This window comes from Mugil cephalus, chromosome 6 (genome assembly GCF_022458985.1).
Source record: "Mugil cephalus isolate CIBA_MC_2020 chromosome 6, CIBA_Mcephalus_1.1, whole genome shotgun sequence".
Taxonomy (NCBI): domain Eukaryota; kingdom Metazoa; phylum Chordata; class Actinopteri; order Mugiliformes; family Mugilidae; genus Mugil; species Mugil cephalus.
The window spans coordinates 20681317-20705346 of NC_061775.1; the positions used below are offsets into that span (position 1 = coordinate 20681317).

Genomic DNA, 24030 nt, shown 5'->3' on the forward strand with positions numbered 1-24030 from the left:
CTCTAATTTATCAGACTTTAGGCATATGAAGGCCCAACATTTGATGTGGTCATTCATCATAGAAACAGCGTTAGAGGTCTTTAATGAATGAATCAGTGAAGTCGACACTGTTTAGGAGCTGATTGTTACAGTAATCAACTGCTTTATGCTTTATGCTTTATGCTTTATTTATTGTAGCCACAGCATTTTTTTCTTGACAAATATTAGCTAATTTGGTCTTTCAAATTGACTTCAGTGAAATCTTCTGTAAGTTGTTAACTTACCATATTCACTGTCATATCTGCCTTTGAATAAAAGATGACTTAAAAAGATTCACAAATATATTTTCTTTTCTTTCATCTCTATGGACTGTGGTTCAGATATTTACCATTTAACAAAAAAAAAAAAAGATAGAGGAGGACGAATCGTCCCAGCTCTCGTTGCATTGCACTTTATTTATGATGTGTCTTTATCTGTGCTTGTGTAGTCATTAAATGCCTGGGTTCAACTAATTACATTACACTGCAATGAGTACAAAGAAGATAAAATAAAAATCATTCATTTTTCATTTCGTTCATTTTAAGTTGATGAAATTACTGTTCGACAAACAGTTTACTCTCACGTTCATGTCACCTCTCTTCAGATTGAAACTGTAAATTTTACTCTTTTATGACTCATCTGAAACACTTATATGTTGTAATGTGCAGTAATTTGATTTTGTATGTGTTCTTCTCCTGTGTGGATGTGTTACAGGGTCCCACTGGTCCACATGGAAACCCAGGACAGCCTGGACCACCTGGGCCCAAGGTGAGTGGCATTCTCCAGGGAGACATAAGCAGCTCCCTAAGAGAACTAGCGTTCTGGCTCCTGTCTATGTGTGTGGACTAATACAAAAGCCAAGAATGGTAATATTACACTTTGCTTACACACTTATTTAATAGGTCCCAACTTGTACCTCTAGTTACTGGAAATGAACATATTTAAGTCCAGGGTTCTGCCAAGAAACATACATGAATACACCATGAATACCTGAATGTCTGAGAATCTTAAACATATTAGTAAAAAACTGAAAAGCCAGTAATGAAGTACCTGATGTTTGACAAGGACTTGTCATACCACAAGTTATATATGACTGATTTATGATACAACAACTTCAATTTTATGAGTGTGATATAGATTAAAAATGTCTATCAGTGCAGATCAACAGTCTGTATTGATGCTGTGTCTTCTGCTGACAAGGCCATAAGCATTCTTGACTCTGTAGAGAGGCTTTCAAAGAATTAGAGTACAGATAATGATTGTATAAAGAGATCTAATCCTCTTTAATAATTATATACCATATATACATCCACATTAAATCTTTGTTAAAACAACAATATGAAATACTACTTAAGCAGGAGATTGAGGATGGTGCTGCATCAAGGTTCAAGCTGGTTTGCTATGAAATTCCAGATTTTCTCTCATAAAAAAATGCATTCCTCAGATAGTTGACTGTATATTGAGATCAAAGTTTAAAAACTGAAATGAACCAGGTGTCATTTAGTAGACTAATAATTTATACTAACATTTGAGAGTGTGTTAGTCATGTTGTGTTATGTTACTGCATTATCAATCTGCTCTGACACAGAAACGTGAAAAACAGTCAAAAATAAGTTGTCATCTTTTATCACTACAAGGTTATAATCACTGGTCCTATTTTCTGGAATAAGTTATTGTTTAAGATTTCTGCAACATGTAAAGTGTAGTGAAATTCACAGTAACAATTTAAATATTAGCATTTGCTTGTATTTCACACTGACTAGTCAGTTAGCCAGTTATCATTTGATAAAACTTTATCATAGTCTATTAAACAGTTTGCCAGCAAATTACATCTAACGTTGTGCTTTTTAATGTCTGAAGAACAAAATAAAACATAGCTGGTTTCCACAAAGAAAAAGGATGGATCAGTGGTCATGCCTCTTGGGTTTTGCTAGGCTCAGGCTGGTTCATGAACTTCTACAGGAAACCTCTACAGCTCATGTCACTTGTCCTGCAAGACACTTTGTAGTGATGTCACCGGGTCACTCAATTATCCTTTAAATCCTGCACACTTACGGAAATGTATTCTGCCATATAGTAAAAACTTTAACTGCCACAAATGGCATCAATTATAGAAACTGACGTGTTGTTCCCTGAAGAGAGAGAGCATGTGCAAACGGAATTAAGCCAAACACGGCCAGATGTCGACTATCGTGATGATAATGATCAAGCGTATTGTCACAGTATAGCAGGAAAGACGGGAGGAAACAAGGGTGGTTGTTGGCTTAGATGACATACCCTTAGATTGTTATTACACTCGTTTTCACCACAGGGCCTAAATGTGCTAGTCCCGGCTCATTAACTGATTTCATAAAAAAGGGAAAAAATGAAAAGAAAGCTACTATGGAAAGCCTTTTGCCAACATGGGACCAGATATATTAGTACAACTGAGCAAGGATGTGGGCAGCTTTATGCAGATGTTTGTGGTGGGTGTATTCCTGGCTGACTACCACAGAGTGGTTGCGTAGACCATGCAATCAGTGGTGTATGCAATAAAAGGTCATGCTATAGTTGCATAAAGTGAATGTTCCGCCTTCCCCTCTTTACCAGGTTGGATACTTCCTCTCTTGTGGTAGGCAGATACACTATACATTTAAACATCTGGATTTTATTTATGAAAAAACTAAATGAACTAAAGAAATAAAGACAGATTCTTTCTTTTCACCTTGCTCAGAAATTGGGAATATTTGGTTGAGGTGCATTGATTGTTTATCATGAAATACTGGCTCACCATCTGTTGCTTCAGGTTGTACACCCACATTCGTGAGGACTAATACCAAGTGTGTCTAATACCGTAGTGGCTGTTCGTGACTCAGCGTCCGCCCCCAAAAAGCCCTTCATGGAGGCGGGAAGAAGATTGAGAGACTCTTTGTCTCAGTTTTGGAAAACATCTCCTGTCTTTGGTTTATAGGACAAATACAAAGGAATCTAGTCACTTATGCTGAGCTTAGTGCTTAGTTGACGTGTCTTAAGCACAGTCTGAAATGTTATGACCATGTCTTCTCACCCTGAATAAGCTTGTCAATCTGCTTCATGCATTGCTGATTGTTTTGTAAAAACAGGAAGGATCTCTGGTTTTATGCTATAGTCCATTTTTGGCTCTCCCACCCTGAGCCTTTGTATGCTTCACTGACTGTCAGTCAAAACTACGGAAACACGATGCTCAAGATTTAAGGTGGTAATACTGGTTTGGAGTGGATATAGACAACTACTGAGCTAAAGTGTCAAACGTGGCCTGAAACTGAAAGTTTTGTAGATAAATGTTTAAATGTCTACTAATCTAAATCTACACTACTTCACTACATATTTGAACAACCAGTTCGTATATGTACTGAAGATTACACATATTGTAGCTTTTTCATAGAAATTGGTTTCTTGATCGTAATTTTTTGTTAACAACAGCAAGTTATTTAGTTGGTCAGATTAAATGGTTATTGGGAAATTACGTGGCTGCCCATTAGCATAGTTGCTGTGGACTTACATAGTACCTCTGTAGAGGCAGCACTGTCTTAAAAATGGTAGAATGGAAGCAGAAAAGATTGGAAGATTTAATCAGTCAGTTTGGAAACAAAATTCCTTAGTTCTCTGGCTGTTTAAATGTTGCAGAAGTTTCCTGGACTCTGACAGACATTCTGTAGTAGTTGTACTTTGATGTTAAGGGTAACTGACCTGTTGTATCATCCAGTGCCTAAGCTACAGCTGGTGGACAGCCGTCCCAATATTATACGGTTAGAGACCTTGATACAGTGGGGAACTGTCCATACCCTGAGGCAGGAAAGCGACTGATTTTGGTTGATTTCACAGATTTCACAGTTTTCACAGCCACTGTCCTTTTAATGCCATACAGTGCTGCATGCATGGTAGCTGTATGATTAATGTCTGTGTCATCCTGAATACCTAAACTCTTTTAGATTAATTGCTTAATTTCCATTTTTTTAGCAAATATAAAATGTGTTATTTGTAAATAACTGCAGTTTGCCATTTTTGATCAATATACTTCTGACCCTTTGGATTGGTCTAAACCGTTGCCATTTCCTGACTAACTAGTTTTGTTTGTTTATGTCAGTGTAAGTGTTCTCATAGCCTACATTCCTAACCTACCCTGTGAATGTTGGATTGACATATTCAACCTAGAATAGAGAAAACATGCAAATTAATCCTACTTGCTTAACCTCCATATCTTAAGTAGTGCTGTCAGAAAATAATGTACAAGAAACATTCAAAAAAATCTCGGGCTGTAAGTAACATATTAAAAATAAATCTGAGTCACATAAAGCACCCTGACCTTGTGGCTGTCTCTGTTCAAGGGCTCAAAGGGAGACCCCGGGCTGTCTCCAGGCCAGGCTCCACCAGGAGATAAGGTAAGAAATCTCTCTGTGTTTGGCTTCCTGTCCATCTATTCCTTTAATTTTTCTCACATTTTGTTTTTCCACATTTCCACTTTTCCACATGGTATCTTCTCTTCCCCTATGTATCATATCATTTCACCTTCCTTAGTGTCTGCTTACTGACTGGTTTTGTCTCAATTGTGGATTACATTAACAGTAATTAAAGTGACAGAAGGCACAATAATCTAATGCATAGATGTTGAAAACCAGATCTTTGACTTTAATCTAATAAGATATGTTCAGTTTAAATGTAAAATGAAATGGGTCTGGTTTTCTGCATCTTATTTAATTCATTCAGCAGTTTCCTCCCTATGTTCTTTTTTTCATTTCCAACTAATTCTATTTACTTTGATGTATGATAACTGGAAAATCTCATTTATATGGTGTCACCACATCTGGTCTCATTCCATCATTGTCTCTTTTTCTTCCAAACATTCTTACAATAATGATTTTCCTGAGCAGCGCTGCTAAATCTATCTAATTAACATCTGTGTATGTATAGAAATCCTCTCATATGAATATTCTTCATTGTCATATCAGACAAATTATTGCAGACCTGTTATCCTCTCTGAAGGTTTTTCCTGCCATAAAACCTCCATAAAACTTGAGACTTAAAAAACTGTGTTGCTGCCATCCCCGGTTTTTGCACTGTATATACTGAATAATCAAAAGAAATGTATGCTGAGTTATAAACTGCACTGAAAAGAACTGAAAACAGTAATGTACCTAATTCTGTATTGGGCTGATAAAAATGAGCACATTTGTCTAGATTAACATAATTTGTCAAATTTCATTTCACCCTCCCACCAGACGTCCTTCCTAATTTTTCAGAATAGCTTAAAATCTTGCAACATATGGTTTTGCTTTAGAGCCAGCCATACCTCTTATAAAAACATGGCAGACACCGCCTGAGGCACTCATCTCGTTTGAACTGTCCATCTTACTAGCCTGTGGAAAATTCAGTACTACTTTTTTTTTTATCTTAAATAGTGAAAAGTATGTTGATTCAGTGTCTTGTGCATTAATCATCTGAAGGTTTGATGGTCTCTAGTTTGATGAAAGGGATTGTGCAGTGGCAGCATAGAGGGGGTGACTCCAGGATGCTGGAATTTACTGTTAAGCCTTCTTGAGCCTTCTTGTTGGGGGCCTAACTTAACGAAACATCGGAGAAGGGAGGTCCCCACTTGAGAACCCCAATGACATACGGCATGACTAGGCCAGTTATCTTGTGTCTTCTTGTTGGTTGGTAGCTTTGGTAGCTTGCCAGCTGGCTGCTAACCTGCTGGTCAGTTTTCAGTTGTACTGGGCTGTGGAACCTGGAATCTTGGCACAAGGCATAGTAACAGGATAAGAATCCTGTGTATTAATAAGTGAGATAGAAAAAAGGTAAAGTTATTGGTAGTTTTTATGTACACTATACAAAAGCATTAAAATCTTGGTAACTTACCTTTATAATGTTTAATGAGCAATGGGATCTGATCACCATCGGTCCTATCGTCTTATTCTCTTAAATAACAAAGATCTTCCATTTGTTTCATTAGGGTGACAGAGGTCCACCAGGTCTACCAGGACCAGATGGATTCACAGGTCCACCGGTAAGATATAATATGTTAAACTGCTTAGAAACTACAGGCCTGTTTTTTCTGTAACTTGTGGTAGTTCTTTGGTCTATTTGTTTATAGGTTTTAATGCATTGTTTGGGACTATATTTTAGTTTGAAGTTTAAAAAATGAATTTTTCTTTAAATCCTGTGTATTGACATACACTATGTTCTTCACCTTCACCCCTCTCTCATTTTGGGTTTAAGATATGCTGCTGCCTTGCTTAAATCTAATAGTGCATGAAGCCAAGGTCAGAGGTCATCTGAAAGAGGAAAGGCACCCTGCCCAGGGTCAGGTGGTCATATCCCACGCCTCCTCAGGTCCTAGATCAGCAATTGTCATTCCCTGGAATGTGCCACATGCCGAAGTGTCCTTGAACAAGACACTGAATCTCTAGTTGCTTCCAGTGCACAGCACCGATGTGTGAATCTTTGTGCTTGTGTGAGTGAATGGGTAGATGTGTCTGTGACTGTAAAATTGCTTTGAGTACCAATAGGTAGAAAAGCGCTATATAAAAGCAAGACCGTTTACCATTAATAAAATAATAAATAAAATGAAAGGACACTGACATCCATCCTATATCAATCCTTCACACAGGCATTGATAATTCTCTAATACTTCACTGAAATTCTTTAGTTTGTTCATTGTCTGACTTTAAGGGCCAAGTTGTAATTATCAATAGACTTAATGACCTTGCTGCTGACATGGCTATGTCTGCACAGTTATCTAAGTAGCCTCTTATTGAATCTCTTGAGGCTGGTCTTCACATAGCTGGCCTTAACCTTCCTCCCAGGAGGCCACACCACTGTTTTCAGTAGCTGAACCTAATATACCCAGCACATGAACTGTGCCCCAACAGATATTTTCAGAGGAAATGACTGGCTCGGAGCCTATGCTCCTAACCCCTATGTGGGCCTATTATTGAGTGTGAAGGTTCATGTGTCACAACCTGGGAAGTGCACGATGGAGTCGGTAGGACTCTTCAAGAACGTCTCTCACTGCCCCAAAGAGATACTGACCTGGCCCTGACCTTGTGTTTTGTAGCTGCGAACATCTGTTGTTGATAATCACTCCAAAGGGAAAAATAGAGTGCTTAAAATAAGAAAAGCACTGATTTACTGAACAATAAATCCTGCTTAATTTTCAAAGAACTTGTGCTTATTTAACTAAATGTGGGATTTGGCTGGAGCACAGAACCAGCTTTAGATGAGAATGAGCCAACTTCTCCAGTTGTGTAACTTATTGTGTTTTAATTCCACAGAAGTTCTTTATGTTGTGAATACATTGTCCCATTTGAGTCCCAACAAACACATCCCATCTTGACCCCCCCCCCCACCCTCAGTGTCCTGTCCTCTCTATCAGCTCGCTTCAGTCTCTTGAGGCGCCTTGGCAGTTTCTTGACCTTTCATATTGGGCTTTGATTCATGACACAGCCTCTGGGCATCAACATTGGCCTCAGTTGGTATTTTGTGCCAAACTACCCCTGTGAACAGTCTACACAGTATATCTCCTTTAGTATTGCATTGTAATCAGTGTGTAATTAGTTGATAGAAAGCAGATAGATTGACCATGAATTATTTGTCTTGTGTTTTTGGTTCAGAAATACTCAACATACTTGTCTAATTCAATTTGTTAAGGGTCCCAAAGGTTATCCAGGTCCGCCTGGAATGCCCGGAGAACAGGTAAGTAGTTCTGTGTGTACAGTATGTGTGTGTTCTTAAACAGCAATTTGATATTGCCAGAAGTTCATCACTGCATTTCTTAGTAGTACTGATAGTGTCTAACAAAAGGCATAAAGTCTACAATGCATTAGATGGACTAATGCTAGTTAACTGTGTCACACATACACGAATATATACAGTATACATGAACTGGAGTGGTTCATATACTGTACAGATACACAAGCACAGCTTGTCTATGTCGTAAACCAGTTAATCAGTAATTTAGCTGTCCCATATTGTCAGTATTTCCTTTTATCTTTTATTTCTCCCTGTTGGTTTGATGCAAAAACGTTTCAGCTCGTCACACTGCTAACAGGTAACAAACCCTACAGTGGGCTGGCACAAAGGCAAAGTGAGACAGTAAGGGAGGGGTGGGTTGGAGGGGTGCAGGAAAGTGCAGTTAGTAGACAGGGTTGTCTGGAATGAACAGTGCTTGTTTTATTCCTGCTGGCAGAGTTGGTAGAAGTCGGTGTTTCTCTTCTTTCACTTTATCCATTCACCTAATCTCCCTTTTCACTGTTCATTCATTCATTCTCTGTCTTGGCTGCAGGGCATACCAGGACCTCCCGGAGAAGGTGGAGCTGCAGGTTACCCTGGCAGGCAGGTGCAGTGAAAAACACAAAAATAGTTCCTTTGTGAATCCTTTAAGATTCTTTATTGCTTCACTGAGAATCCAACAGAGTTTATAATCATAACATTCAAATGCATGCTGATTTCTGCAGCTGTGAACATTACAGTCATTTTGGGTTTGGAAATAAGTAATAAACATTTGTTGTTAGCTCTAATGTGCTGTAGCTTACAATACCATGCGGACATGAGCGGGCTTTATTTCCTTTATTTTTATTTGCCGCAGCAGGAACGACAAAATATAAATTGTAATTAGGGGTATACACAGAATATGTTATCAGTCAACTGTCCACAGCCAACTGCAACTTCTCTAAGTCCTTTTCAGAGTGTGATGAGTTGTTAATTGTTTCTGGCTCATCATAGTCTTTTTTTTATTATTTCTTGCAGGGCTCAGCTGGGCCACAAGGTAGCCCTGGACCTAAAGGAGTCCGTGTGAGTGCAAGCATCTCTCTTCACTCGTTTTTGATTGAACAATTTGTTTTCTGAAAGGATTAATACAGCGTCAGACCATCGACCTTGCTCCAGACGGACTGGCGAGGGTCTGACTTGTATTTCTGACATGTTGCCTTATGGGAGTCTGCCTGTGGGGGCTGGTTGAACTCTGGTTTGTCACCACGAAGGCTGACATGTTCTCCTTACTATGGTTCATTCCTCTGTAAGGAATGCTGCAAGACAGGAGAAAGGAGGGAAAGAGGAGGGGATGGAAAAGAAACAGATGGGAGAAAGTATGAAAGCAAAGGGAAAGGGGTCACATGAGCTGGTGAGAGAAGGGACTTAACTGCAGCATTGCTGATCAGAGAAAGGATATCCGGGATTACTGTGTCAGATTGAGGAAAAGGAGGAGGCTGGAGTGTGAATGTGTGAAAGCGAAAAGAAATGAAATGGTGGGACAAGAATGCACAAGTGACTCATACATATCACCTTAAGTGTATACTAACTAACCTGAATACAGCAGAGGTAGTTCTTCGGACACTTGTTAGGCCACTTCCTCATGGCACCTTATATTGCAGTTATGCTCACCATTCATCCAGAGGTGGACCTTGTAGACCATATTTGACGAGGGCGTCTCCTTGATCTTCTCTGATTCCCTGGGTGAAAACCACATGCTTCTAAACCTCACTAAGATGCACAGCAATTTAAAATGTGTGTTTCAAGACATATCTGGCATCAAGGCAATATTCTTCCAGTTATAACCACAGATGTTTTAGAAATACTTAATTCTAAATGATAAGAGTATGTTGGTGACTCACTTTTTGTCTGCACCACCATTTCCACCTCAACCCAAGATTGATCCATCATTGCACGTGAAGGCTTCATGTTATTAGATAAATACATCCTATTGAAAATTCTGTCAAACACATGCCCTGTGTGAGGCTCAAACTCCCAACCCTCAGATTAAGAGACTGATGCGCTGCCTCCTTCAACATGCTGTGTGATTATCATACTTGCTTTTTCAGTGTCAGGTTCAATAGAAGCACAGTGGAATGATTTACCCAATCAAAGTCTGTGTCACACTGTACACGTACTGTTTTGTTGTGGTGTTGGAATAACTCTGAAATGAAATGTTGCTCATTTTCAGGGTTTCATTGGACCTCCTGGTGTTGCTGGGCCGCCTGGACTGGAGGGAGAGAAAGTAAGTGATGTTTATTTGTTTTAACTGCACATCGTGTGAATGTCCCTTTAATCAAGATTCCACTGATTACATTTTTATAGTAGTAATTTCTCAACTTGTTTTTATTTTCTAGGGCATTCCTGGTCCTGTTGGAAAACGTGGCCCCAAAGGAAGACACGTAATAATGAATCTACTTATTACTTATTTTTTCAGCCATGGTTTGTAGTTTGAAGGATAACAAAGACACAATATTATGTAAAAGCTCTTAAAAATGTTATCTACGTGACAGTATATACAATATTTCCTCCTGACACAGAGGACTTCACTGTTGTGAATGTGCTCAAGCACGGAGGACCAAATATTCCAGAGAGAGTAAGACTAGAGAGCCATACTATTCTATTCTATACTACACTAGTCACATGGATTTTGACATAGATCCTTCAAGGTTTACTAACTTCAGTTAGATGAAGATAGGGGCAGATGCATTGTGTGGGTTGAATCCTCACTCTTCAAAAGGTTAGGATTTTAAAACTATCTTTGTGTGTTGAACTTGCCAAGCAGGCCTAGTGTTTTGTTTGGCTGCCATATTGGCTTATATGGCTTCATTAAATACTACTTTTCAGTCATGTAAAGTTAATCGTGAACCATAGTTTGAGGAAACTGCACCATATGAATGTAACATACAAACTGAATGCCACATCATATGCATGACATGAGTGTACTTCCCTATCAGGGTGTGGTGGGTGATGCAGGAGAGAGGGGGCCTCCTGGTCCAGATGGCAATGAGGTGAGAACTCGTATCTGGCTCCTGGTGAATTCAGTTTACCTCTTATTCTGCAATATCTAGTTGATTCCTGCATTAACAAGTTACTCTGCATCACAATGGATGAACAGAAACCATATTATTCTATTAAAGTTTATAACTTTATAAATAGCTGATGTTAAAGTACACTGTGGAAACAGCTTGATATTAATGAACAAAGATTTGTTTTGTGTTTCTTTTAATTTTACTGAGCAGTCCAGGGTTTTATACATTAATGTGTGTGTTGAGATGCTTTGTCATTGAGGAGGTTACATTTGCGTATTGTACAGTAGCCTTGGGAATAAGGAATTTTCTTTACTGTAAATTTCCTGTCCTGTGTACTTAGGATGTTGCTGTGATGTTTCACAGGGCCCTGTTGGTGGGATTGGCATCAGCGGCTTCCCTGGTCTGAGAGTGAGTTTATATTTTGCAGAGGCAATTTTTAATACTACATTTCCAATGTCTAATCAGCACTTTGTTAGATGTATCTTCACTTGGCTCACGATTCTGTGTCTGTCTGTCCTCGTCTGTCAATCTCTCGTTTTGTTTGCCTGTCTCTAATAGTTACAGTGAGCCTTGGATGATTGATTGCAGGATGATTTTCTTGCTGCCAGCTATTTCTTGATTAGACTTGCAGTATTGCTTCTTTTATATAGATGCATTATGAGTCTCACTGTGAACAACTGCCACTACTGCTACTGTGACTGCCAATAGTTATTTCCTGTGTGTTCAGAGGTTGGCCACTGTTAAGGCTTTAAGTAATCCTGAGGGACTCAAACAAATAGAATGTAAATATGAAAAGCTTTAGACTTTAACATGGACTTAGCATGTTTAAAAGGTCCAGATGTTGGAAACAGTTTAGGAAGTGCAGCTAAGAGGTAGAGAGGAAATTAAGGAATTCAACTTCGGATTATGAAGATGTCCTGTGTGGATAGTAGGGCAGGTTTACAGAGAGTGGAGCTTGCATTACAACTGTAGGACTGTGACTACTGCTGGACCTTTGTTTTCATCTAATATAGTGACGTATCCCTTATCTTTGTCATTAATCAAACAAATGGGTCTGCATAAAATGTGCAGCATTCCAGTTAAGATGTTTGACCATTAATTAGCGTTAGTAAAACGGATAATTTGTTATGTCACAAGCAGCACCTTTTAATAATTTCATCATACAGATTGGAACATTGAAAACATACGAATACCTGGACAACAAAAGCAAAATTATTTAGAAATATCTTGCTTTATAAATCGGCATGGTGTTTGAGAAAAAAACACTCGCACCATTATGATGAGAGAGATCTGATGTCATATGTCTAATAGAGAATTAACTTTTTCTTTCTTTCTTTTTGAGAGAGGTCCCTTAAACATCTAGATGTAAATGTTAACAAATTGAATACAGCTAGAAACAGCACCTTCCCTGTGCCACCCTTTCAAGCTTCTATGCTAGTTTGTAGTCCTCAGCAGATTTATAGGCGTGTTAGAAAGGGTCACTTTGTGGCACTAGACACATCTGGAGAGATGGGATTTCCTCAACCTTCCCCTTAGCTTCTCGCTGTAAATCACCTTAACTACTAACACTGTCAGTCATGAAATATTCGGACACTACGTTTAAGTATTTTGTCTGTACTTAAACAATGCTTTCATCTAACACATGGTTACAGATAGAAATATACAGAGAATACGAAGGCTTTAAAATAAACAGTTTTTCTTAAATTTGAATAATTCATTTTTGAATGAATTTGAGTTGCAAACCAATATGACTCTGCTAATATTATGGTGTGTTGCTGGTTGGTTTTAACAAGTGTAAAAACAAATCATTGTCAATTCAGATCAGCAGAAACCAATGTCCAATGTTTCAGTCAGACTATATACAGCAGATCATTGTTTATGGGCTATGACAATGTGACACAGATGTCCACACTCGCATTAATTTATGTACTTACACACATACACGGTCATTGATAATTTTGCCCTCATTTTAGTCTTAGTCTGCTATTCATTGTAATACTATATTTCCTACAGATGTTGTAATTATATCTGAATGTTGAGGTCAGGTTATTTTGATATCAATATGCGTGATACATGTGCTTTAATGCAACAGCAATTAAAAAATAGCAAAATAAACAGCAGGGAATATGATTTAGAGATGTCAGCTACTGTAATTTATTGCCCCTGTTGGCGTGCCACTAGCCTGGCGTAACAAGACTTGAATCTCTTCAGAATATGAGTATGGTGACACGGCACTAGGATTTCAATATGGGCTGTGTTTAAAAGAGGAAAATATACTACTACTACTAATACTCCTGCAACCAATCAGAGCCATTTCAGCAAATTAAACTCCACAGCACCACTACACTACAACGTCACATCGTCACAACGTCACAATTACTCTTCTGTCCATCACTTTATGAAACCTGCCAAAATGGTGAAAGGGAATTGGTGCTGCTTCCATACAAGCATGGTAGTCCATTTTATCAAGATAAGATTAATGTTGATGTATAGAAAGAGTATTTTGCCACAAATTGAATCATAAGGCAGAAACCACAGTGGTAATAAAACCAGATGTTGTCAGAGTCCTTTCTTTTCTATACCTCTCAAGTGTCTGTCAAGGTGCCACAGAGCCAGTGAACCACAATTGACCTCGTTCAGTGATGTTAAGCATAATTTTTGATGCAAGCGCGGTTACACTGTATTTTGGCTTGGCTTGGAGCTTTAGTGGTATGTGACTGAATAAGTACGCACCACTAATAAATTGATGGAACCGATGATAGGACTGTGATCTTGTAATGACGACAGATTTCCAAAATGCTGTAGCTGAAAAGAAAAGTGTCCATGCATGTTATGTATGCTTCATTCATGTGACAGTTCCATTATCTCACTTCATCCTGCAGATATGTGGACTCCACACAGAAAGGCTTTGTCCACTCACACAGTGCAATCCAAATGAAATTTTTCCAATGGTATTTTTCCTTTTGAGGAACGACACCATTTACATAATCCATCCTGGGCAGATTGGAACAGTATTGTCTCTCTCTCTCTCTCTCTCTCTCTCTCTCTATATATCTATATATATATATATATATATATATATATATATATATATATATATATTATTATGTATTTCTTTGTTTGACAATAGTAGTGGAGAGACAGGAAACACAGTAAGTTGCTGTTATTTTCTGCTTCATGAAAGCAGCAAAACTGGTCCAGCGATTTCTTCGCAGGTGTGTGTTTGCGAGACCATTATTTTGCCCGTAAATAACAATTTTTCTCTTATACCTATAAATATTTACTTAAACTGCCCAAGTGCAGAAGTTATTCTTCCAGTGTGCATTCGGAGTGGAGGAACATCGTCTCTGGCTGTTATGCAGCCAATTAAATTTGTAATGTGGCTACGAGGTGCACATATTGTATATGTGGCCAAGTGTAAATGAAACAGTCTTTAATCTGATTTGGATATTATCTAAGCATTTAATATTTCATTGGATTTTGAGGGTACAATGCTTGTGTTGAAACAAGAAGTACAGGAATGCGTCAATCTGGTTTTCATCTAGTCTTGAATCACTTGTCTTCCCGTGTGGCTGGCAGATAGTGGTTTGGATGATCTCTAACCACCTGGCAGTCAGGCTTCTTCTTGTCAGCAGTGAGAGCAAGGGTTTCACTTCAGATCACTACAGCTAGATGGGTGGAAACAGAGTTTTAGAATAAAGCCTTTGTCCTCTTTTCAGCTGATCTTTTTTTTTTTATGTCTTCGCTATTGAAAAAGCATCAAACACAGATCTTACAGGGTCCAGATGGACTCCCTCCTAGTTTAAGTCACATGTCTGAATGACACAGCATAGGCCATGTTCTCTTACTCACCTCTCACTTACAGCCTTTATTTTGGACCAGCTGACACATCTTAACATCTTTTAGTCTGCAGAGAAGTGGTAAAAAATGTTGGATTCTTAGTTGTTTTATAATCATTGACATTCACTGTGATGTGATCGTTGACAGACCTTGACTTTCCTTGTGGCTTTCTAGGAACAAATTCTGACAAAGACATTGTTGTACATATACTCTGATTATTTTCAAGCCATCATTCTGTCTCAAGCATGAATAAATCTTAATTAAGCAGCATACTGGTTTTCTCAATAAATAAAACCTTTACTACAACACCAAAGGAATCCATGCCCATATACAGTACTGCCATTTGTCACTGGAACAATGTGCATGTGCCTTCATGAATGTAGACAGACATTCACACACTGTTGTCACCAAAACACAAAAACACAGTGAAAACCACCTGATTACACTTTCTGGTCATTCTCACCTCACCTCTGTCAATTAGTGTGGATGATGTGGGCCAGTAGAGGTGAGCAGGGCCAAGTCCAGACCAATACAGATCTACAGAATACACTGTCAGCACTCTTTAAAAGGAACGCTTGTGTCAAGAAGGGATCAGAAATATTTTGTGTAAATAATGTTACTCCGTGTTAGTCCAGTACAAAAAGTATTAATGGCTCTGTGCATTTGTGATACATAAATATTATGTCATTTTCTCCACAGGGGGATCCGGGGCCTGAGGGACCACGAGGTTTGCCTGGTCTGGTGGGACCTCAGGTAGGCTAGATATTGGCTGCTGCTAATGCTCTAAATTTTAGGAAAACACTGTACAATACTGTTAGTTTAATAATGAATCTGTAAATCATTGAAAGGCAGAAGTCTAGAGTTACCATATAGATATGTTGACATGTATAAACATAAAGTAATAAACGAGTTCATAAGAAATCCGTAAATAACAAATCAATTTCCAAGCTTTCTCCACAGTTTTTATCAGCATCCTTCCTCTTCTTTCATTCTGTCTGACTGATTTTTCAACTTTCCCTCCCTCCTCCTCTATTCACTCTGTGGCAGGGCCCAGCAGGACGAGCCGGCCTGCCTGGATTGAAAGGTGATAAGGTGATCTAAATATTTATATTATTGCAGTGCATCTGTGTGTAATGTGTCACTAGCTTTGCTGACATAATTGGACATACTATGAGAGACCCTGAAGATGTTTTTTTATAACACAGTCACCAACATGAACTCAATATAAAGTTCAGTATAATGATAGAGTATGTTAAATATTACTATTGCTGCTATATAATTGATTACAATGTGGCCAATAGATCTTGGTAGTTTAAAGGTGTTGCTACACAATGTACTGTGCATATGTTTTCCAATATACTGTACAATATGCAGCGGTTTTGTCAATCTGTGGTGTTGTGTTATATCTCTGTATGATACCATGAAATCCAGGGTGAAGTAGGACATAGGGGCGAGCCAGGAGAGACGGGGTACCAAGGTGATAAGGTAGGTCTTCTGTCTCACAAGAATAACATACTACTCAACATCTAACTTATCAGTAGCTTTTATCGGTCATGACGTCTTTTCCTACAATAACCCCAACACACAGTCACATATGACCTGGTAATACGTCTATGATTCATACATATTGTTTCAGGCTGACGTGAGCTTTGTTTCCCAACTGTTATTAATAACTGGACAATAAATATAAAAGAACAGTTGTCTTCTAAATATCAAATAAGTAAAGCAGTTCCTTATTTTCAGAAATGCTTGGTGTTTCTTTAAATACATGCAGATGATGATTCATTAATCATATGAAGTCATCACATAAGGTTTTTTCCATGTGGATGAGGGAGGCACATCCAGACATGCACTGCATGGAAACACGCACAAAGGGTGTGTATGACCAATTCAGGAGTACTATGTCTATATGTTTCAGGGTGCCCTTGGTGCACCAGGTGTTAGTGGACCCAGAGGGAAACCAGGACCCCCGGTATGTTCGTGTGAGTGTGTATGTGTCTGTGCAAATATGAGTGCATGTGTAGAAATTACTGAAGGTGTATTTATTAGTGTCTCTGCGTGTTTGTTCTATTTTTGTGAAATGCTGTCAGAAAATAATTTTTCATCACATAATCACTGTCATGCAGTTTTTTTTTGTACCTATTGTTTCAGTTTTCTTTTCCATATTTTAAACAGGGTAGAATTGGAGAAATTGGGGCACAAGGACCACCTGGGCCTCCAGGACCAGAGGTAGGACATTAAGTTTTCTTTTTGTCGCATTATTATTATATTAAATATTTGTCTCTGCCTAAAGTAAAGTAAAACTTACACTGCGAATTACCTACCATATTTCTAGTAACACAGAGGGTCCTGTGATAAAACTAATCCAGTGTGAAAGTCTCTGACCCATTTCGATGGATAAAAGCATTAAATCAAGCATTAATGTCTTCATCTGTAAAAGTGGTAAATTTAAAAAGTAATTTAAAAAGTAACTAAAGCTGTCAAAACTGTAAATTGCCCACTGACTCGCAGTGGAAAGCAGTAGGCGGAAAGCAGTAGAGATCATGCTGTGCGAATGTGCCACAGGAAGCACACAGGAAACATAGACGTACAGGGTAATACTAATAGAGGGTATGCATTGATGTCTCTGCCGCCTTGCAAATTAATGACAATTGGCCTCGACAGTGATCCATACAAACTAGTATGGATTTGTAAAAGTGGACTAGCATCAGTTTCAGTTAGTTTTAGGTCATTTCATTAATGATAAATGTAGCTAAATAAAAGATGCTAATGCTTAGAGGTTTACTGAGCCCCCCCAGGGCAGCAGAGGCAGCTAGCTAGGTGCTGGCATTTACTGTGCCCTGTGGTTCATGGACCAGTTGTCATTACAAGACAGTATGTTGAGATCCAGCATATAGGCAGTGTGTAGAAAACAACATTTACGTAAAGGATGACAAAATGCCCTGCTCCTGCCACACACCTCCCAAAGAGTAGCAATGTGCTGCCAGGCACCTCTGTTGGAGCAGCAGTCTTCAGACTGGGATTAGATGAGATAATAAAAAATGATCCCCCTGTGGGATTATTTATCCTACAGTGAAGACAGAAATTTGGAATTTGGTTATATAATTATAAATGAGGGCATCACACTGTAGCCAACATGTGTTCACAGTGTGAAAGAAGTGCTCTGAGGAGCCTTGCTCAGCTTGGTTCATTTGTTTCACGAATGTGACTGCTGTGTTCAGCGAAAAGGAACCAACCTGAGGAATAAACACTCTGTACTGATACAACTGGCATGACATCTTGAACTCCTGTTCTTTTGAGACAACAATCTACAGATTACTTGGTATATAAACAATTGTTAACTGGCAAAGATTGCTAGACATTCATGATCAAAGTTAATTAGTAATGAATGCGCGATTGTGTGATTTTTCTGCTGTTACTACTTCACTTTTATCTATGACCTCATGTCTTGGACACTAAGTTTTAGGTGATCTTTGACATTTAAGATGATGTTATTATGGGAAATACTCAGAGATTTCATACATAACTTTATTGCCCTTATGCTCTTATGTCATCAGTCATCCCTGCAGTGGTGACTACTGAGCCTTCCACGTTCTAGCACAATAAGATCAGATAATATATTTGATTCTGATCCCTGCCTTGCACTTTAGTTATTCGCTCTTAAGTTATGCAAGGGTTATTTGATTGCAAGCATTCAAGACACCAGTCAACTTTCGTTCACAGCATTAAAACAACATTTGGACATTTGTTTTTCTGTTTCTTGAACATTCCTCAAGCAGCCTGTGTTATGGTTGTACGATACTTCACCTTTTCTCAAAAGGTCATTGTTGATGCTGCGCAGCATGTGACAAGCATGGAAATTGTCAAAGACATGCTGCATTCAGGAGTGCTACATGAGTGAAGGTCACATAGGCCACTGCTAGCAGGTATATCTTGTCAAATGAGTGATTGTGTCATCGCAGGTATGCCTGGAAGTATTCAGCAGTAGCAATCATCACTGTTTTTACATAAATTTTCTATTGGCCCGCCTACACTCAAGGAAGGCACTGCCCCTCTGTCTGTCTGATGCAGATTTATGCAGGACACCTGCAGTTAGTTGCAAGGAGGCGTTGCTGTAGTACATCAGCACATAAGTAGAACCACAACTGTCAGACCTAGTGCAGCCATAACTGGTATGTAAAATGTAGTGTGTTAAACCTAGAGGTGCAATGAGTTGGATTAATCTTTGGTATTATGCATCTCTGGTGGCACAGTAACCATACATATATATTCATTGTAATAATAGTATCTCTCTCCTTTTTTCTTAAGGGATTTCCTGGAGACATTGGAGTGCCAGGGCCCAATGGTCCACCTGGACCAAAGGTAATTCTTCTTTGTCTCCCTTTCTGTCCATGCACTCTTCCACTCCTCCTGTGCATCCAGCTGAATTCACGCATATGATTGCATTTCAGGGTTTGCTTGGTGCAAGAGGTCCCCAAGGCCCACCAGGTCCAAAAGGAATACAGGTGAGGCAGTTTAACACCTAATTTCAACATGTGTGCTCAGGTTTTTGAGTCACTGATACGTAGAGGTGGAAAATGTGTCTTCATTTGATCAAGATCTGTCAACACATTGCCTCGTGCTTCTCAGGTAGCATCAAGTCATATTTCAAACTGTTGCAGCTCAGATCCAAGTTGGAGTTTTTTTTTCCTCTATGATATCTCTTGAGGCACGTTCCACCAGGTGAAGTGATGATTCACCACTGAGCACTTAAAGAAACAGGACTGATATTTTTCCAGCTCTGGAAAGAAGAACCAAAGCCTTTAGATGGTGTACAATACATACAGTTTTCTACTGTGTTGAACATTACAGCAAAAACCTGGCACCCATTCACAAAGGTGTGGAGCTGCCTCGTGAACTGACACATACTTGAGTCACATCAGAGTACAGGGACAAATCTTAATACCCCAAAGCAAATAGATGGAATGTAATGAAGCACCTTCATTTATTTTCTTCTATTTTGTTTATTTATTTAATTTTATTAGACTTTTACGTCAATTTTTATCATTACTTTGGCCAAGGGTTCTTTGTTTGAGTCGAGTAAATTATATATTCTTAAACGAAATTAATATGTTTATTGTAGAATATACTTTACAGGCAGAGCTTTGAAATTGTTTCACTTTAGTTTAGGACCCTTGGTTAGACTAGAACCAGGTATGCTGTAGTTATTATGTAATCAGTATTTTTCTCATCGTTAAGCTAAAGCTACCAGGTGCCCCTTTTAATCCTTAAACATTAGATGTGTAAGAAGTTAAATTGTCAGATAATAAATGCATTTTTTAATCACATTAGTTAAGCTCAATTTGCACTTCGTAGTGAATGAATTCAGTCTAACTGCTTCTGTTCTGTGTTGTTGAAAATTCATGTCAGGAAGAGGCAGGAATTACTGTTTGTAAATGTATGGTCTCTGTAAACAATGAGCTTTTTCAAGATCAACATTTTCATGTATGCATCTGTTGTTCATGTTCGTTGTGCCCCTCATATTTACTTGACAGAAGGCTTTTGTTGCATGAGTGTATGTTGAGTATTTGTGTTTCAGTAAACTATGCTATGTTTCCTCAGGGTGATGAAGGACCTCTCGGCCCACCCGGCAGCATTGGACCCACTGTAAGAACTCACAATTTGAATATGCACACATAAAAAGACTCACAGTTGCAGGTGGTCAGAATGAAGCAATTTGATTGGATGTTGTATTAGGAAGTAGCTGTGATTTGTTGCAATATGCACGTTAAGAGCTTTGCTATCTTTTGATCAGTACTTGTAAGTGTGTGCACGTGTCTCTCCGCATTTCTTTGTAGGGAAGATCTGGAAGGAAAGGCTACATAGGTGAACCTGGCCCTGAGGGTTTAGAGGTGGGTTCACCTTCAATATGTATTAACTGTTGTGTTAGTGCTTTGCTGTGACTACAGTATTGCTAGATTTATAGATATACACATTTGTGGCAGTGATAATTTTTGTATATCTGCATGTCTTAAGTTGTATTCAGTAGAAAGAACAAGTTAGATAATTTTTTACACAGATTATTTATGAATAGAAGTGTCAATGCTGTCACTGGTAAACTTACATTAACGTTTTTCTGACATATTTTGTGTTTTTATTACTGTCTAGAGTAGGACTATTGGCCAGCTATTTGGACATTTTGATCAAAATCAGTAGAAGAAATTGAGAAAAATGTGACAAAAAGGCACTAAGACTTCTGCTCTTTTTTTGCGCTGCTTCAATAGCAAAATAGAATAAACTACTATAAACAGTGTACATTACTGAATACCTTCATCTTCAGTCAGTGTGTTTTCTTTAGCACTCGTTGCTTGTTTTATTCTCGTCTTATTGGCTGTGATAAGATTTCAAACCTGCCACAGTGCCATAATCATCATGTCACGTGTTTCTGGATTTCATTATTCTAGTGCTTACATCTGAGCGCCATTGTCTTGGTGTTTGCCACTGTTGCCTGGACTTAATGTGTTGTAAACACGCTCTTAATTAAGGGAGGATATTATTTCTTCCAGCTCCATCATCATACATGATGGCAAACCACAACGTTATCCACATTCCCATGCAGTCTGTGTGTGTGTGTTCCTTTTTATACTTAATATCCTGAGTAGCAGGGCAGGGTGGTGGTTGAGATCTATTTAATTACAGGAAGCTAACCAGCATACTGTTTGATGTTTACTGCTTGCAGGGAGAGAAAGGCGACATGGGAAATGTTGGAAAAATTGGACCACAAGTAAGTTGCTTTCACACTTGTAATAACATCAACCAACAGCCATAATGGTGTGGGCTTAGTAGCTTTTCATTAAAGCCCTGTTTAACAGTGTCAGTGTTGAGTCTGGGCCTGGGTTGTCAGCTTTTATTACTGATAACACATTAAGATAAAGATGCGTTTACCAGAATTGTTCAAGTGTGGCAGTTGTGGAGGAAGTTACAGTAGCACTCTCTGCTCGTTTTTTTTTCCTGACCCACTTTTAATCCTAAGAAACATTTGGATCCTCTTCTCAACATTATCAGAAGACCACTGTAGAACCGAAGCAACACAAATCAGGGATTTGTGGATGTTACCTCTTTTTGGCCCAATATCTGTCAAACACTAGAGAAAGTTTGTTAGATGTCTGTTGTTTCCAAGAACTCATGCTCACATTACATATTGTCACTTGATGGGAGGTGGTGATCCACAAAGATGCAGTTTTTTGTCCATTTTGCAAGTGTCCCAAAACAATCATTACTGTTATATTGTCTGTTGTATGTTTGGGTAAAAGCTTTATAATCAACACATTCACCATAAAGATATGTTTGAATGTCATTTGAATTTCACCTTTGTTAAACCCTTAGATGTACACAACTGCTGTGAAGATCCAAAGTAGGTCTGTGCTTCCCGGAGGCCCCTTAATGTTAATATTTGCATTCTGTGCATAGTAGAGGCAACGAAGTGGGCCGTGTTGTACTGTGTTGCCGCAGTGCACATATGAGAGGCATTAAGCAGTTACTGAGTAGAGAGGCCTTTGAAGCCAAACAGGAACCATGGGGCTGTGCACAGAAAAAAAAAAACTCTAAACATATGGAGGTTCTAATAAATACCATTACATCACTCTCTAGATAAATTAAATGTGTAAGAAACTGAGAATCACAGTTTACATGGTTTTGATGCAATGAGGACTTTCTCCACCTGTCTTCACCTAGTGCCCGTGTGTCACCATGAGGTCTCTCATAAACTGTTCCAACTCAAATTTTACTGGAGGTTTTTAGGAGCATTGTGTATTTTAGCTGATTGAATTAGCTGCTGAGTGTTCCATTTTTGTAGCACCCTGCAGTCCACGTCTAATAAAACACTTATCGGTCCCTGGTGACCAAAGTCACCTACAGGTGGGCTTTAAATGAAATTCACGTGTCTATATGCTGTGCAATTACACGTACATATAAGGGAGAACCTCTTAACAACATGTGACCTGGGCTGTGTTTCCTCCATGACATTAAGGTTAATGGTTAATAGTTTTCCAACCCGACCTCTGGCTGAGATCCAAGACCACCTTCAAAACATTACTGTTAAAGCTCCCATGTCAAGACCCTGTCATGTGGAAAACCCTTTAAAACCATTCCCCCTGTTAAACTATACAGGGTTACCACTTGATTTCCCAATTAAGGGATTTGAGGTCAATTTAGAGCTCCTGTTCCCATGTCTGCAGGCTGCATCCTTCCACTGCTTTACACACAACTGCTTTACTTAAATTCAGCAGGATAATACTCTTTAAGGTGATGATACATGAGTAGCACTTTCAGGCTGTCGGCTTTGTAGCTGGGCTGGAAATGGCAAATGGAACAAGGTCTCGTAGTGTTTATCTTAGTGGTCTGTTTCTTGTCTTTGACATTGTCTCACGTTCGCTCTTGTGTTCGCTCTCTTTCTTTAGATACTGGGAAGAGTAGAGAAAAATAAACGTAAATAAGAATCTGTACTAAATAGTAGATGTAAAAGTAGTCTTATAACCTGTTATCTATAATAAAAGTCAATATATCAAAATGCAACACTGGAATTTGGCCCACACAACCAAGATGGCAGCACCCTGACCACATTGGATTTAGTGGTTGACCACTGTGGTCTGCACTCAGTCAGTCATATGAATTTTTACACTTAGGTTCAGCATCCTGGGAGCTTAGTGCATTTAGTACTGCAGAAAATACTACTGCAGCATCTTGCTGTTGGTCCTGAACTCCAGACTGTCCGGTGAAGGAGCTGGCACTGGTCCAAACCACAGCCTCGATCCCAGATGACTGATCTGGTAGTGGTTAAGCTCTTCTGATAACTCCCACATTTACATTAGCGAGTGTTTTTCCCACAAGTAGTCCTCTGGCAGCAGGAGTGGATCTCAGACGTCTCCAAGTTAGAGTCACATTTACATACATGGGCCAAGTATATGTTCAACACCTACCATCACTTGTTGGCTCGATAGTCTTCAGCAAAAGAGACCTACGTCATTGAATATATTTTTGTTCAAGTACTCTGTGTAGGAGGTGAGTAATGTCCAAATGGGATATTCAATATTCCACAAGTTCTGAGGTGTCTGGGCTGGTTGTGACTTACTTGGCAACAGGAGTGATAATGGAGTTTACCTGGGAGTACCAAAAACTGCAGCTTCTCTTTGGGAAACTTGAGACTGGCTTCAAACGTAAGTCAGTCCTCATAGATCTCTATGTTAAAATCTCCAACCAGCAGACATGAAGGTGTTAATAGCCAAGTACAACCGTTGTTGATTCTTTAGCTTATCACTAGGTTTGAGGTGGTGTATCAGTTTTTATACAAATCAAGCATTTAAACTGTATTGAGGAAGTGGATGCATGCCTCTACTGT

The 24030-nt window shown here is 38.9% G+C and overlaps 1 protein-coding gene across 1 annotated transcript in view; it reads left to right on the forward strand.

Moving 5' to 3' along the window:
- LOC125009606 (collagen alpha-1(XXIV) chain) overlaps positions 1-24030 on the forward strand; it is a 72948-nt gene that overhangs the window by 17997 nt on the left and 30921 nt on the right. The window contains exons 5-24 of the mRNA XM_047587683.1: positions 733-786; positions 4365-4418; positions 5987-6040; positions 7684-7728; positions 8318-8371; positions 8782-8826; positions 9974-10027; positions 10140-10184; positions 10740-10793; positions 11178-11222; positions 15354-15407; positions 15702-15746; positions 16086-16139; positions 16573-16626; positions 16830-16883; positions 18963-19016; positions 19106-19159; positions 20256-20300; positions 20492-20545; positions 21373-21417. Of these exons, the coding sequence (XP_047443639.1) occupies positions 733-786; positions 4365-4418; positions 5987-6040; positions 7684-7728; positions 8318-8371; positions 8782-8826; positions 9974-10027; positions 10140-10184; positions 10740-10793; positions 11178-11222; positions 15354-15407; positions 15702-15746; positions 16086-16139; positions 16573-16626; positions 16830-16883; positions 18963-19016; positions 19106-19159; positions 20256-20300; positions 20492-20545; positions 21373-21417 (1017 nt within the window). The remainder of the gene's footprint in view (positions 1-732; positions 787-4364; positions 4419-5986; positions 6041-7683; positions 7729-8317; positions 8372-8781; positions 8827-9973; positions 10028-10139; positions 10185-10739; positions 10794-11177; positions 11223-15353; positions 15408-15701; positions 15747-16085; positions 16140-16572; positions 16627-16829; positions 16884-18962; positions 19017-19105; positions 19160-20255; positions 20301-20491; positions 20546-21372; positions 21418-24030) is intronic.